General features: G+C 47.0%; 1 protein-coding gene across 1 annotated transcript in view; it reads left to right on the top strand.

Moving 5' to 3' along the window:
* Positions 1 to 17,300, top strand: part of Dock2 (dedicator of cytokinesis 2) — a 403,715-nt gene that overhangs the window by 340,462 nt on the left and 45,953 nt on the right. Inside the window, exons 33-34 of the mRNA XM_051167750.1 lie at positions 6,844 to 6,992; positions 15,751 to 15,836. Of these exons, the coding sequence (XP_051023707.1) occupies positions 6,844 to 6,992; positions 15,751 to 15,836 (235 nt within the window). The remainder of the gene's footprint in view (positions 1 to 6,843; positions 6,993 to 15,750; positions 15,837 to 17,300) is intronic.

Raw genomic sequence — 17,300 nt, 5'->3', positions numbered from 1 at the left:
TCTAATGTTCTTATGAGTAATTTTCTTCCAACAAGTTTACAGTTTCAAATGATGTGAAATAGTCAACCTCATTTTCAGAGACTACCGATAATGAGTACATCATCATGCGTGTTAGTATTTGAAATTGTGCTTTAATGCCAGCAGCGATCACAAGGCTCAGCATTAGTGTCTTCTTCTTCTCATTAGGAAAGTCTGTAGCATTCGCATGATTATAGAGAACTAATTGCAAGGCCCATTTCAGGCTTGACGGTTATTTAACATTCATTCTTCTGCGAAGAGTCTAGGCTTGTATGTGCTTGCCCTCACCTTACATGTATGTTGGCCTGGGAAAGGAGGCTTATAATGGGAGTTCTTGGTATGGGAGACTACATATTGGAGTCCTGGGTATAGCATTCTAACACTGACTTTCTGCTTAATGTACAGTGATGTTCATTTTGCTAAAATGACTCCCCATTTAACCTTCCTATATCTCTTTGTTTTAATGTCCAGATGATGTGTCATCATGGGGAAAAAAAGACAAGGGCATCTTGGTCATGTATGTGGATGGCCACTCTTGGCGAGCCTGTAAGAACAACTGGGCTGCTTCTTTTTATACAACTTCTAAGAATCCAAACATATTGCTAATAGTAGGAGGGTTGGTGGGAAATAAGGCATGAATCATACCCTATAAAGAAAAAAAACCCCACCTACTAGGTAGGGAAAATTAGAATATTGCTGTTTAAAGGGAAATGGTATAGTACATAGACCATGAGGGAAATGGCTCCCAAAACACATCAGAGAGTGAGTGGCCCATGTCAGGGTTGAAGCAAACATGTGGCAAGGCAAGTGTTCCTGGAAAGCAGCCTGAGTGAGCATGCTTCTTAGAGCATGCTTCTTAGGCTGCCCAGAAGAAACATAGAACAGGGTTACAGAGAACATCCATCCATACATCTATACACATAACAGAAAATATTGAGCACTGTGATGAGCAGAAACGCAGAAGTGTGGACCGTGATGCCTCAAATGGCAAAGGATACAAGCATTAGGATCAAATGTAGGGTTCTTGTGGTGAGAGTATATTGAGCTATCCAGATGGGTCCAATACAATGACAAGGTCCATATATATGGAGAGAGGGGCAGGAGAATGAGAACTAAAGAGGTGTGAGAAGGTCTATGGTCACACAAGGATGAAGGTGGAAGGAAAGGAAGGAGACTCTAAGAGCCTGAGGTGGGAAGGAAATGGATTCTTCCTTGGACTTCTGACCTCAGGCATGTGTGCTCGTACCTTGGCGTTTTAGTACAGTGAAACTCATTTCAGATTTTTTTTGTATCCAGGAGTATGAGGTAATTAATGTGTTGAAGTCATCAGTTGGTGGTGACTTATGACATCAATAACAGGAATTCGGTTCAAGCACCTTCTAAAGGTCTTGTGACTCAGGTTAAACCTGAAAACAGGCTAGCGACACAGATCTGGACTCATTGACTCACCCATACCACTGACAAGTTGAATATTGATTGCCGTATTACAGTTCTTTAATTAACATCTGTAAAGCTGAAATAACTGTAGAAATAAAAACTTGAGGCACAGAGAGAGTCAGTGAGGACCCTGAAGAGTAAGTGGGCCATGGACTACCCAAAAACTCTATCTTCAAAGCACCTGTCCTATTGAAATAGAATGTGAGCCATGTATCTTATTTTAAATATTATAGAGTCTACATTAACAGATTATTTAAAAGGCCTGGGCATGGTGGTGCTTCTGTAGAATGCCAGTACTTGGGAGGTGGAGACAGGAGGATCAGGAGTTCAATTTAATCTTCAGCTACACGGGGAGCTCATGGCCAGCACGGGCTATAGGAGACCCTGTCCTAAAAGACAAAGAAGGGACAGAATTAAGATGAGCAATGAGTTTAATTTTAACTACACAGATGTATTTTGTGGTAGGGTTGTATCCCAATAAAGTCATATTAAGTTGAAAATATTGTAAGCGGAAAATACATTATAGCCCCGTCACGCAGCTCAGTAACCCGGCATACTGGAGTTTGGCTCTAGCATATGAAGTGATGGCTGCTTTTCCTCATGGCGCTAAGGCTGCTGGGAGCGTCAACCTGACATCCAGAAGGATTGTGTGGCAGAGAGAAGAATTCGGAATTTAAAATAAAAGAGCCGGTCTCTATTTCCATTTAATTTCACATTCCAAAGTTTTATGACTTTAATCAATAATCAGCATAAAATATTTTTAAGGTTTCTTAAAAATTATTCTTGGATAGATTTTTGTGTGCTCAGAGTACATCTACCTCAGAATAGCCCTACCTCAAGTGTTCAAAAGACACACAACTCACAATGTCTAGATTCAGCCTTAGGGCTCTAAGGAATACCTAAGTGTTTACTTACACTCAGGGGCGCATGTGGGATGGTGCTCCGGAGTGGGGAGTGAGGCTGAGGCCACCTGTGAAAGCTCAAGAGAGAAGAGGCAGGGTACACTGGAGGAGCAGAGGAGCAGCTATGGAGGGAAGTCAGGTGTTAGGCATGAGTAGGGCGTGAAGGAGCCCCAAGCCAAACGGCCTGCAGAGTGTGAGACTTTGCACACATCTCTGAGGATGCACTAGACGGTATTTAATGGGCCTGAGAATAGGGTGGAAGATTGTGAGTGTCGTCGCAGTGAAGGGAAATGCACCTGGATCCATTCCCTGGTGAATTCTTTGCAATAAAAGTGAATTAAAGTTTAAAACAAAAAGCTGAGCAATCTGTAAGTTTCCATGTTAAGGCCCAGTGGCTTTCACATAGTGGAATGTTTCGTTTTTGTTTTTTGTTTTTTCCATTCTGCTCTTTCTAGAACCTGGCATAGTGCTGAGGTCAAAGGATTACCCCCCGCCCCCTCTCCACGTCACCATCTTTAATTAGCATCAATGCTGCTGAAGTTCCTTCGGGCACCAAACCCTGAAAAGCCCTGTGTTTCTGTGTTTCTATTCACCCCTTTTAATACTCTACCACTTACAATGGGATTCTAGGAAGTTGAGCAATACGCACTGTACCACAGAACCATGGGGTAGAAGCAATGTGACCTGATGGAAGGTGTCGGTCTCTGAGACTCCATAGGCCTGGGGGAAGCCAGAGCAGGCATCTTCCAGCACTGCCAGTGGTTTTCCAACATGAAGGTGGAAGGATGGATAGCTACACTCACTCTCTTCTCCCTTTGAACAGAGTGATGTTTTCTTTACTTGTAAGTCTCTGGGAGGTCTAGCAGACTCTGAAATGCAAAAAGCCACAACTTACCCTCCCTGTTGTACATGTAAGAGCTATGACAGCATGCAGTGAACCACCCCACCCCACTTCTGTCCTGTGTCAGCCTAAAGGGACCAGCAACCTGCCCAGCCTCCTCCTCAGACAGATTCCCACAGATCTCCTGTCTTCCTTTCCTTGCTCATCTGCCTAGTGACCTCGGATCCTCAGTGTTCAAGTGCCAGTCTGCCCTGAGGAAGTGATGAGCAGTGCCATTGAGGAGATGAGAAACCTTGGTGGAAGCACACAGGGCCTCTTTGCACCCACACACCTAGGCTTTCCGTAAAACCCTCATTGCTAACAAGACCCTTCCAACACCCTGAACTGGCACATCTGGAGTTAACCAGCTGCCTCACTGGCATTTGAAATACCTTTTCTAATTGCTGTCTCTGCCCAGTGATACCCAGCATCTACTATATAAAAAACCCTCAAGCCAATTCCTTTCCTCCTTTTCCTCCCCTCAGACAGAAGCAGGTGTGTTTCTTGAATGAGAATTCTCTTTTTTTTTTTATTCCCAAATGAGTTTCTAGTCAATTAGCTACAAATGTGTTCTCTCTGTGAGTTTGTATGACTATATATATATATATATATATAAAGATAAATAAATCCATGTACTCATTTGGTTATTTAAACAAAAATTCCAATGTGCTAATTTTGTTGTTTTATTTTGCTTGTCTGTTTTGGTTTTTTGACACAGGATTTCTCTGTTTAGCCCTTGCTGTCCTGGAACTCGCTCTGTAGATCAGCCTGGCCTTGAACTCACAGAGATCTGCCTGCCTCTGCCTCCTGAGTGCTTGGATTAAAGGATAAAGGAATGAAAGTGTGTTTTTTTTTTTTTTAAACCAATGTAGTAACTGTTGCAACCACTGTGTTTTTAAAAATTAGCATCTTTCTCCTCTTTCTTCACTCTCCCAAATATCTCCTCCATAGACTACAAACAGGTCAAAAGTAAAAATCCCTAGTCCACAGCATACTCAGCCTTATTTTTAAAACATTTTAAATATCTCTCTATTGTGCCAGTGCTCTCTGGTCTTCTACAGCCTTTGTTGCATAGGCAGCACTCGTCTGCGATGGCTTATCTGACAGTTCTAATTTACCTTCTACCCATTATTGCACTCAACTTTAAATTTTAAAACCCTCCTGTTGTTTGAAAAAGATCTTGAAGGACAAAGCTCAGAAACCTAGGTTAGCAGTTCCTAGAAGGTGGATAAAGTAAGTGAGTTTTCTTTTTGTCTGTTTGGGCTTAAATGACGAATTGAGGTTCGTGGTTATCTCAAATGCCTTCTGCGATGGGGCTGATCGCCAGAAGAGCATTTTCTGTGCCTCTCAACTCCGCCTGACTTCCTCATTTACTACTCATAACTGCGGGATTTCCTCAGTTGATGTCTCTTTGCCGTGGATTTGCCGGGTGGAGTGGGGTGGGGATCCTCCAACAGTAAGCCTAGTTCAGGATGAATTGAGAACTGATTTTCAATGACCTTTTCCTCTCAGCTCCTTTCCCAGCTTTAATCAGAAGGAGCCATTCCAGGCTGCACACAGTACCACCTGGGTTTCTATACCCTCGGGAGCCCTCTGCCCCATGTCCATCCTGAAAGTGGAGGAACCCAAGCAGGCTCCGGGCTGAGGAGCTTAAAGGGAAGGAGGGGCCGGTCACACAATGTCAGCTTCAAGGGTGGTGTTGCTGGGCTTTGTCCCTCAATGTACAGGGGACTCTGCAGCTCTAGGTGCCATTCTTCGCTCTTGGCCTCTGTGACATCAGATGCCTGTGTCCTGGGGCACATACTGAGCTCCGGCAACAGGCTGCTGTTCGTGGGTTTATTCTGAGAAAACAGCATGCTGGCAATCGTTAATGCTCTGTAACGTAGGTCACATGCCGTCCAGTGACCTGGCAGCTCACTAAATAATGGCTCTCGTATGAGAGAGAAAAAGAGAGAGACAGGGAGAGGGAGGGAGGGAGGGACAGGAGAGGAAGACAGGAAGAGACTATAAATGTGTGTCTATCTGTGGACGCTCTAGGACTACCTTGGAGGTTGGTCCCTGCCCTCCACCTTGCTTGAGATGGATCTCCTGGTTATTTCCCCATTGTTTACACCCAGCTAGCTTCTCTGCCAGCTTCTGGGATGCTCCTGGTTTCTGTCCTCCCATCTCCCCATAGGATCGCTGATATTCTATACACTTGCTCTACATGCCAATGGGTTCTACAGACTGCTTGGGCAGTAAGCCCTTTTACCCACTGGGTAAAACCAGCCCATGGTTTGTTTGTTTGTTTGTTTGTTTGTTTGTTTATTCTTAAAAACTTCCCTCTGACATGAATATTATTGGCACCTTAAGTTGTAGGTGACGGCACTGAGGTCGCCAGAGGTAAGACAGGCTTGCTCAATGTTGCACATTTAGCTGATAGGGTTCCACTTACAGCCTCAGACAGTCTGGCTCCAGTATCAGTGCTCTTGGGTGTTTTTTTTTTTTTTTTCTCCTTGCTATGGAGGGGGCTGATTCTGCCTGGTCCCATGCCAAGCACTCACAGACATAATTGCACATGTCTTCTCAAGAGCTCAGTTTGCTCAGCCTTTTGTGAGGCTTATGCCCACATCAAATAACTGGTGCCTGAAAGAGCCAGGCAAAGCATTTTCCTCGCTGGACAGATGCTTAGTCTGTTCTCCACTCAGGGTTACCAAAATGACAAGAACAGAGTCAGGTCTCTGCTCTCACAGACCTCAGCAATGGAAGCAGGTGTAAACCCAAAAAGTCCATGAGCAACGACATTTCAAAGTTGCATGAAAGGCAGAGAGAGGAGGGTAAAGTAGGTATCTGTCGAGCTGGGGTGGAGGGTGAGATATAGACGGGTGCCTGTTTCCCTGTGCTTGAGCTAAGATGGGAGCGACCTTCTCCAGGAGGAACAGGTGATGAAGCGAAAGAGCTAAAAAGCAGCAGGGAAGCATCCTCAAGTCTAGCCTGGGAGCGCCAGAAGCAAGGCAAGCCTGTGGCACTGGAACCAAGCTAGTGTGTCTGAACTGCAGACCAAAGGGAATGCCCTGTCATGAGCACAAGGGCATCAAAACTGAGCTCCATCTGCCCTACAGTGCTGCCTTAAATCCCCCTTCTTACCCAAGCCTACTCTACAGCCTCTTAGCAGAGAGATTTGCTTTTCTTGTTTCATAGAGCCACTGTCAAGAGACACTTTATCTGGACCTCGGAGGCATGGCTTGTGGTGTGGACAGATTTAATTCTAAACATGCCTGCACGCCCACCACCATCACTTCTTTTCAATTATGGTTGTTTTTTTGTAGAGGTGTGATGCAGGTGGAAGCCCTCACAAACACGAAAGCACTTACCACATGCCATCGCTATAAGCCTTCATACACTCTCAGCCTTCATAAACGGGGCTTGTTTGGAATGATGTGTGCTCCTCTCAGCAAGCTAACCGATATGTAAGGCTCGAAGCTGCCTGCCTCCTGGTAGACAAATATAGGAACGTTAACTACTGTTTTGACTTCCCTCCTCCTCCTTCCCTTTCCCCAGCTCTCAGGAGCAGGACCTGTCCGTCATGGAATCACTTCATGTGCCCCTGTCCCTCTCCTTTTGCAGGCCAGAACAAAATCTGCTTCATTCCTGGCATGGTGGGACCTATATTAGAGATGACACTTATCCCCGAGGCTGAGCTCCGGAAAGCCACCATCCCAATCTTCTTCGACATGATGCTGTGTGAATATCAAAGGAGCGGGGCTTTCAAAAAGGTAAAAAAAAAAAAAAAAAAAAATGACGCTGGGAGTTCACGCCAGCATCTCTAATCCTCAGCCCATTTCCTCATAATGATACCCTCGTTCCATCTGCCTGTGCTCCATTCAGAGGCTTCAATAGGACAGGGACATTATTCGTATGCCCGGAACGAGCTGGCAGATCACATTTGGTCAGTATTCTATCACAGTTCCTGCCTGAGGCCAATATGAAAATGAAAATGCACTTTCTTGCTCTGTTCTGATTCCATCCTTTCTCAGGATATGGGAATCTTACTTCCAGACCCTGTGACTGCTCCTGCCGTATCACGTTCGCTCCCAACTTTGTCTGGCACTTCATCTTCCTGAATGACTTTGAAAATCTACATTATCTAGAAGAAAATGTCCTATTAGCCAAGTGTCACATTCAGGCTGTACTTCCAAGTGGATAGCAAATGCAGGTTAGAGGCCTGTCAGTCAAGAGGCACTTGTGTGTACGTCAGGAACCCGGGGCTTCCTTTTGCACATCATTCAGAATCTCTATAACATACGGTAATTCTTGGGCAAATATCTTCATTAGAAATCAGGTCTCCTAATGAATAGGGAGAGGATCATTATCAAGGCCAAATCATTCTAGAAGTTTGGCAGGGGTAGAAAATGTCCATCCCTATAGCGGGTGTCTGTACCATTTAGTTATCTCCTTGTTTAGGAAGGTTGGTCTCAAAGTCACAGAGAGGCTGAGTGAGTATTTCCCCTGGGTTCTGATCATTTCCCAGGAGCCCCGCCCTCTCAACCACTTGGAACTCTTGCATTCTTCGCCTTCACCCAGCGTCTCCGCCCCCTGCTTCAAACCCCATCTTGCCACCAAATAATCTTCCTTGAAAGACTTCAACTGGATGCCTTCAGATCCTGGGTGATTTTTTTGATCAAAGAACTGAAGTAAAGGCACAAACAGCAGAGAAGCAACTCCTAAGCAAATGGATAATACAGATCAAATATGCTGTCGAAAGGGACAGCAGGCCACAGGAGTGACACAGTACCACGGCATGGCTCAGGTTTGGGCCTTCCCTTCACAGTGTCTAGAGAAAAGAGGAGCTGATTACTAAGGGTGGGGCAGGGGGCATAATTTGGGTGCTTCTCGGTTTGGGGGGACAGAAAGAGTTATCTTTTTTTTCTATTCCCAGTGTCCCTTCCCATGAAGCATCTGATTTTAATTTTACTGATGTCTAATTATGCATAGATGCAAAGTGACAATAGGAATGACTCCCCAGAAGATCACTAGTAGAACAGTTTGTCTTACTGTGCATGCAGCTCAAGCCCATGTAGCCTGGATGAAGCCCCTGCCTTCCAGACGAAGATATGGTTATTTATAAAAGGGGAGGCTTTGATGGTTGTTAGGGTCTGATAAACATTACCTTTGCAGAGTGGGTGCTGTCTGTGCACCTTGGTGCAGGTGGGAGTCCCACATTGCTAGACGTATTGTTAGGAGGTGTGTGTGTATGTGTGTGTGTGTGTGTGTGTGTGTGTGTGTGTGTGTGTGTGTAATACATTTAAGTAGGGGAATCTTAGGTGTATGCATATAGCCCAAACTAAGTGGAGTCCCAGGCTGCTAAGCCATTCCCTCTGCTTACCTGCCCCAAAATGCACACATCTAGACTGGGCAAGGCAGAGCTTACAATACACAGGTTACCATGCTCCCCAAACCTATGCTCTGACCACTGTATGTCCACCCACGAGTATGATCCATGGAACACCAGTCCATCAGTATCCTTCAAGGAAGATTCTTTCCAAGGAAAGGCCTAGGGGCACCTTTGTACATTGTAACCCTCTTGAAGACTCCCGGTATACACTAATCAGGAGCTGACCCATTGCACGATTTACAGGCCTGTTAGATTTTTCAGATGTATTCATCGGGCCATAATGTTTTGTATCCATCATCCTTCCAAATCCAACTTTAAGAAGAGCAGTTCTAAAAGGAAGGAGGGACCTAGTTAGCCTTTATGGTACTGCTGTAAACAGTCACTCTGCATGAGCCCTGGGATGCAGTCTCCACTGATAGCTCCCCGTTCCCAGAAAGGCCAGCTTCCCCTTTGCAATTAGCCTGCGAAGAAATGAGACAGAGGAGTGTAGATGGAGGAGGCAACACCACTTTATTCCTTGCGCTGGAGCAACCTGGAAGTGACAGCCCAGAATAAGTATCTGAAGACAATTTAGGATCAACTGCCATTTAAAGGGAGATGAGTCTATGAAGCCTGGGGAACCCTTGGAGGCACGTGACATTAGATGAAAAGCCATCCTTGCCTTCAGAGCAGCACCTCCTGTCAGCCAACACCTTAGAAGAGGTCCTTAGCCCAGGAATGCAGAAACGCCCCCGTACCCTATGGCATGCGGCCTGCTAAATAAGATCTGGTGTCTGGTGACTGTCTGATTGAGACCTCATTGTAAACGTGGCTCCCAATGGCTTCTTTACACTCCTCCCTTATCAAAAGAGACAGAGCAATCAGGGTGACTAATGGGGCAGGTGCCCTTGTGAGAGCTATCCGGAATGTTTGATGGCTGTTCAGCTGGGAGAGGAGCTGGCCCAGGGGCATGGCTTTGGGCTCAGAGCAAGTGGCTGTGGAAGCTGTCCTCGGCAAAGGAGTCAGGCAAGGCTCCGATCAGCCCCAAGCAGCCATGATTCCCCAAAAGAAAAGTGGAACCAGATTGGAGTCTAGAAGGCAGGAGACCTCCTGTGCAAACCAGCCTAAGTACATCATTCCCGAACAGTCTGGGAGGACAGGACCCTGAGCTCCTCGTAGAGTATCCACATCTCTTAGAGGACCAGGAGAGTGAAAGGAAAAGGAGACCAGGCCTTTGCTCTCACTTCACACCAGGCTTTCTGGCCTGGAACGAATTGCCCAGTCCTTCTGTGGGCTCTTCTCTTGCTTAATTGCCTGGAGAGATCCCAGATAGCTCAGGCATCAGGCTTTGGGAAAGGCTATGCTGCTTCCTGAGGCCATGACTCTTCTGCAGAGACCAAGATTGGCTCACAGATGGGTATTATAATGGGCCGGATGGGAGTGAGGAGGGTGCTAGACTCAGGGCAGCTCAGTCTCCTGGGGTCAGGGAAACTCTCTCTCTCTCTCTCTCTCTCTCTCTCTCTCTCTCTCTCTCTCTCTCTCTCTCTCTCTCTCCCTCTCTCTCTCTCTCTCTCTCTCTCTCTCTCTCTCTCTCTCTCTCTCTCTCTCTCTCTCTCTCCTCTCTCTCTCTCTTCTCTCTCTCTCTCTCCTCTCTCTCTCTCTCTCTCTCTCTCTCTCCTATATAATTCCTTGTTCACTTCAAGGCCTGTTTCCTCCTCTAGCCCTCTTCATATGGGCAGTCTTCTCTCTGGCATTGCTTAGGATTGGATGCCCCCTCACTGTCTCCCTGGTATATTCAGTGAGTCTTTTGTTGGAGAGGAGATGTGACCAGGAGGGGCCTGGGCTTGGCCACAACAATGGCTGCTGTGGCTGGTGTTACTGTTCCCCTGTAGGAGGAAAACTCCTTGTGTCCTGCCAGTGGAATGCAGCCGTAGCACCCATCCAGTGTGGTGACTTGTTTGTAAGCCTGTCTCGACACTATACCAGGAGTGTCTGCAGGCCAAAGCTGGTCCCTCAGCCCAGAACTCCCAGCAACCTATAAGTACCAGGCAGGCATTAATTGCAAATGTCAAGACCTCTATCTAATCATTCTTCATTAAAGAATCTCTGCATAGGGAATGGTATTCCAGTGAATTTTTAAAATAATCTGTTTTGGCAATGTAGTCAAAGGCAAGAGGGCAAAAAAGTTCCAAGAAGACAATTCTAGATGGTAGGGAATGCCAATCATTGCTTAAGTGACCCCCTGTGGTCTACCTCTCAGGTCACTTCTCCATGGAAGAAGAAAACAAAGGCTGCCTGGAAGATTGTGGTAGGAAAGGTGGTACCCTAGGATAGAAACTAGAGTGGCCATCTAAGGCGAGGATTATAGAATGGCACTGTACTCTAGGTGGCCTGAGGGCTGAGCCCCTAGCAAGCAGGGTAGACTAGATTCCAGAGAGACTCGAGTTAGGAAGGAGAACGTAGCCTGTACTAACAGTATCTATCACCACAATTCTACACAATAGGAGCCCAACCGTTGCTGAGTGAACTAGCAGGTGAAGAGGTCAGCTCAACAGGTTCTCCTGACTCTGAATCTTGGCATGGAGATTCCACTGGTTCTGATCACGAACGTGAGAAAGGTCAACACATACATGTGTTTTGGGTACTTCTTGTGCTTTGCAGCCTGAGAGACCTACTGTCTGTAAACTGAGGGAGTTTGGCTCTTTCCAGTTGATGAATATTATACCATTGCAGGTTACCAGCTTGAGCTCTTGCGGGGAATGCATGGGGTCAGTTGGAGGCCAGATCAAGAGAAGGCTACCCTGATTCCCACAGGTCTCCCCTGTCACATGACATCATCACCTCCGATTTCCTGTCAATCCTGCCTCTACCCACCAAGCGGCGTTTTGTTAACGAAGGCGTCCAAAGGCTGATGGACAGCCTCATCCTTGTTATCCCTCTTGCCAGCCAGGCATGTAATACCCTGTCCCTATTAAAGTCAGCACCAAAAATACGAGGAAGCCTGCATGGTTCCTAACCTTCAGCTCTTCAGGGCAGGGCTTTCATTAGAAAACATTCGATGGGTCCGAATGATAAACAGCTGGGATTCTGTAGAGCAGCTAGGAGAGGCAGCAGAAGGGTGAGGGAAAGCCTGGCAGGCTGGAAGAGAAGATCCTCTCAGGAAGTTTGGGGTCCACACCCTTGGTTTGAATTAGTTCTCAGAAGTCCCATGAAACCTGACTTCTGCTATTGCTAGTTATTCCCCAGCAAACGCACACCTGACAGAGATGGGGCAAGGAAATGACCAAGGGACATAGCTGTGCAGCTGGAGGTGAAGGTAGAATTACTTTGGATGAGACACACTGTATTCCATGTGTTTCATAATGATGGATGTCCATGACAAGACTGTCACAGTGACATGGCAGAGTATGTTTGGTAAGAGTTGCAGCCCTGGGTCTGATCTAGCTCAAGCTCAGCCAGCCTTTTCAACCCAAATGGCCCGCATTTATAAAGTGGGGGCACTGTCCATCTCCCTCTGCTGCCATAAGTAAGAATTATGTAACATTATGACATCAGTAGCCAGGACAGGAACATAGTGATATCCATGGCAGTCACTGTCGACACTTACTGAGATCCCACTGGGCCCCAAGCACCAGGTTTGGCCTCGCATGCATGACTTCCCCAGTGACGTCTTACACTGCTATCACAAAGCGGGTTCTGTTTCCACCCCTTATTTAATGAATAATAAAAAAGTGACATCAGAAAGATCAGCCAACTTATCGGTAGCCTCACGGCCAGCGGGAAATGTCAAAATATGACTCAAGCAATTCTTTTGATGCCAAAGCCAGTGGCCATAGGCAACCCTGAGCATGGCCCAGGATGTGTCTGTCAGAGACCTCAGCTCTCCCACTCATCCCGGAAGACTCGGGAGCTGTGTACCATCTCTGGTTCTGCCCCCTCCCCAGTACCCTGCAATTTCCCTCCCGACAGGCTCTTTTGTGACCCCGAGACAAGTGCTTATTTACCCCATCCACCGCTCTGTTCTCTAAAGAGCAGTTCATCTCACCAGGAGGAATGGTGCCTGCATTTCCCAGAGAACCACTCAAATGACGATGACAACAGCAGCAACAAATGCCGTTTCTCACCCAGAGCCACTTTCCAGTAGCATTAACAGCGGCATTACTGGTGATAAGGGGGTGGGGAGGGAAGCTCACGCAATGCTTGTGAGTTTATACATGGCTGTAATGCTTTCCTGTGACAGTGCGATGCCGTGGATGCTGCTGGGATGCCCTTGGCATTGACAAGGGGTTGACAAGCTACAGCCACCTTGACCCCTGTTTGGTAAATGCAGCTTTATGATGGCTGCTATGGCAGTGTTTCTGTGCTGTCTGCAGCTGGCTTTGCACAGTTGTGACAGAAACCATCCTGCCTGTGGGGCCTAACATTTATCCACTGGCCCATTGCAGAGAATCTTTGCCAGAGGATTTTTGCCAGCTCACGGTATAGCTGAGTTAACCAAGGCTTAGAAAGACCCCTTCAGTACGTTAGGAGAATGGAGGAAGAACTCAAGAAAGACCCATGTATTTGCACCACCACAGCCAAAGTATCTGGTAGAAACAACTTAAGGTTGGGAAAGTTTATTCCAGCTGATGGTTTTAGAAGGTTTCTGCCCATCATGGGAGGGCAGCTCAGTTAAAGGTGGCTGGTGTTTGACAGAAGCTGTTTACGCTTCAGTAGGCCCGGAAGAAGAGCATGACGGGAACCAACGCCTGGGCAACTCTCAGAGGCTCAGACATAGTGATCTACCTTCACCAGCTATGCCCGCCTCTGTAAGCTTCCGTAGCCTCTCCGAACAGCGCCACCTACTGGGAACCAAGCATTCAACACCTGAACCTGCAGGGGATTCTAGGTTCAAACTCAACGGCCCAGACACAGAGCCTGTTTTTATATTTATCATCTTTGGGTTTATTTCTTTATCTTCTTAATGCAGAAGATATCCCTAAGTATCACCCTACCCCCCGTTTCTAACATTGGAAAATAATTAGTACAGATGCAAGACGCATCCTATAAGGGACATGATTCATTTGCAGACTGGCAGCCCATCCCCCTCCAGATAGCCCTGCTGCGTCTCCTTTAACCCCTTCTTCCTTCTTTCCATCCTTCCTTTATAACAAGGGGAATGAGAAGACTTCAGCCAAGGCTAAATTCGGGGGCTGGCTGGCGGCTTACCTTCCTCCCCTTTTTCTCGCCCCCTCCCCTCCCTCTTCCTCCCCGCCCCCCACCCCAAAGTCCCTGCTTCAGCTCCACTGCTTTCTCACATTCTGCATCCTCGCCTGCACGGGGACCGCTCTTCCACTCATATTCATCACGACCCTACCCCGCCGCTCCAGCCCACCTTTCTCTCATTCAGAAAATAGTCACCCAGCTCTAGCGATTTACAGAAAACTCTCCTTTGTGCCTGTGCTCCATCAGCATGAGTTTTCTAGTCCTTTCTGTTGACTCCGAGCACCTCAGGTGGGGGAACAGTGGCATCATATGAGTTGTAGTCAGGGAAATATTGAATCTGTCGCCTGCCTTTTTATCACCTCAAGATTTTGACTCAATGGGCTCCATCCTTGACGCATAGGAAAGAGCTGCCAAAGGGCTTCCACCACTCATCTGAGGCCCGCGACAGCCTCTACTTCATTGGTAACAATAACTGATGTTTACCGGAGGCTGTGCCAGGCCGGGCATGGCTCCTCGTCATGCATTAGTGCATTCAAAGGTGACTCTTGACCTCCAGGCCTCATGGGTATTATGAAGACCAAGTGTGAAGAGCTGCATCAGAAGCCACGTAGCCCTGATGCCTTCTTACAGTGGAGGCCTTTGCCAACATCCTCTTCCTCTCTACTGGTACCAATTTCATTCATAGCAGTAAATGGGACAGGTGGACTGCATGCTTGGATGCATTCTTTGGAGTAAGTAGCAAGGCAATGCAAACTGTTTTGAGCTACAGTCTTGTAGAAGAGATACAGTTGGATGCTTCAAGAAGGTGTATTGAATAAGCCACGATTCCCACTGGGCAAAGTGCTTCTTGACATTAGCACTAGGGAGAAAACATTCTCTGATTTCAGTGAGACAGAATTTACACAAGAATTGCAAAACCACGGAAGGACACTGCATTTCTGGTTATTCGCGTCTGATCTCTGACTTTTGCTACTGTTACCAGTCTTGATGTCCTGAGAACATGAGATTCACTATTTGCTTTATATCTTCTTTACATTTTCCAACAATATGTTCACTGAATACAACAAAAGTTCAAACTGACACACACATACATACACTCACACTGGCTAATTCTCTCTCTCTCTCTCTCTCTCTCTCTCTCTCTCTCTGTGTGTGTGTGTGTGTGTGTGTGTGAACACACATCAACTCATGAAAATGGAAAGGCTTCCAGGGACTCAGAGTGGCATCAGGTCCATGTCTTGACTCCTCCTCTGCTTCCTTCCATGAAGTGTGATGCTAAGCAGACATTCTTCCGCGTCATCCTTAGCAGTATCAGACTTGCAGCATTCCCTTTCCACATTTAGCATCAAGACTCTTGTTGCTAAGAGTCCCAGCAAAGTTTCAGGTTAGACTCACTGGATCAGTCTTTATGATTCCTGGGACATGAGTGTGGGAAAACACTGATAAGGTGTCAGGTGACCACATTTGGCACGAACGAGGTGTTCCAAGCCTGCTTGAGCCCTGTGGACTGAGATTAGGTTTGGTATGATCACCAGACTACGGGAGAGGGACACAGGACTAAAATAACAGCTGCCTTAGACAATGTAGCATTGATGCAGGGCCTGTCACCTGCCTCTGTATATGCCTGGATTCCCTTCCCCTTTCATCTTCCTGCAAAATGTCTGTTTAGCTTTGCAAAGCAAGCTCAATGAAATAGTACCCAAGAAGCTCTCATTCTCCCTTCTCTCTCTCTCTTATGCCGCCATTTTCTAGCCCTCATCCCAAGTCCCTCCCCTCCACCCTCTGGACCCTCTTAGAATGAATCGAGTCCTGTTCAACCATGAATCCACAGGTCCAGACACTGGTGATGGGAGAAAAATAGCTGTTCCCTGATGCTCTGATCCACTAATGAATTGGCTGGTCCGGCACATGGCCCTCTAATGTTGTTATTGTTGATTTTTCATCCACTTTCTCAGTTTGAAAATGAAATCATCCTCAAGCTGGACCACGAGGTGGAAGGAGGCCGGGGGGATGAGCAGTACATGCAGCTGTTGGAGGCCATGTAAGTCCAGGCTGGAGGACCAGGAAGCCTGTGAAGGGCCGGCGGGAGGGGGGCGGGGGATAAAAGGAGGGTGAGGGATGGAGGTGGGAGTGGGGGATGGGGGGAGGGTGGGGGATGGGGGTGGGAGCAGGGGATGGGGTAGGTCTGGAGATGCTGGTCCTCCTGGGGAGACTTTCCCCAGAAGTGTGGTACTGAAATGAACTCTAGGGAGGACAGTTTACATTTCCCAGGAAGTAGTGCTGCTTTGCTATTGATGGGATGGGCCAGCTAAACGAAACATTGTGCTGCAAAGAGAAAGGAATCTGGCTGTGTGAAAACAGCCTCCTTAGATCTGAAGTGTGGTCTAATTACTGCCATTTTTTTTTTCCTCTTCCATTTTGACGGGTTTGATTGTGAGCAGCTCACAGTGTGTGCATCTCTAGTTGGGTTTACTGTCTTGGATATATGTTTCATTGGGTGTAAGTCAGGGCATTATCAGAGGATGCTGAGCATCCTTGAAGGAGGTGTCCTTCGGGGACCCCTGAAAGACTCCAGCGCCAAGTCCAGTGTATAGGAGGCGACCCTCAGCCTGACTGCACTTGAAGCCAAGACATTTTTGTTTTGTTTTTACAAATGTTAAGATATAAATCACGTATTGCTCTGTCTACCCAGAGTGTACTGCTCACTGATTTAGTATGTTTATGGAGCTGAGCAACCACGTAACAATTAAAATTAGAATATTTTCATTACCCCACAAAAGGAGTCCTGTGCTCCTCAGGTGTGTCTGCCCTTTACACACGTGTGTGTGTGTGTGTGTGTGTGTGTGTGTTGTAGCGTTACACTCCCCATGCCCTAGCCCCATGTAACCACTACTGCTTTCTCACTCTGGACTTCTCCGTTCTGGACATTTCATAGACTGTGGCGGTTTGTGACCCGTTGTTCACTCATTCATTTTTTTTTTCTTTCACTAACCAGCTGATGGTTATTTACGCTGTATCTGCTTTAACTAGCTCTCAGATTGGCTCTGTGAGTATAGGAAGTATAGTACCTTAGCATAGAATTGCAGGGTCATAGGGTAACATCAGGATAAAGACTGTCAGCTTTTTTAGGGGGACAAAAGACACACCAAGGCACAGCTCCACGTTCTTTTCCATTGGCCAAGCAGGAGGGCTCCTATGTCTCCACTTCCTACATCCCCTGTTAACATTTGTCCAGTCGACGATGATAACCACCGTGGTGAGAGCATGCCGAGGGCTCATGTGTTCTGATCTTCACTTCCACAGTGGCTGAGGTTGTTGAGCACTTTTCTGGGGGCTTATCTTCCACTTGGATCTTTTGGGTGGGAAAACCTTCAGTTGAATCTTATCCCTCCCCCCCTTTGCAGCTGTGTGACTCTGGGCAAATGGCACAATCCCTCTGGCCTCAGTCTCCCCGTTTCTAAAGTGGAAACAATGAGCTCCTGTGGTTATTTTGTAGACTGAGTAA

Source organism: Acomys russatus, chromosome 25 (genome assembly GCF_903995435.1).
Source record: "Acomys russatus chromosome 25, mAcoRus1.1, whole genome shotgun sequence".
In the NCBI taxonomy this organism is placed as follows: Eukaryota; Metazoa; Chordata; class Mammalia; order Rodentia; family Muridae; genus Acomys; species Acomys russatus.
This window is presented reverse-complemented; position numbering and strand designations above follow the sequence as displayed.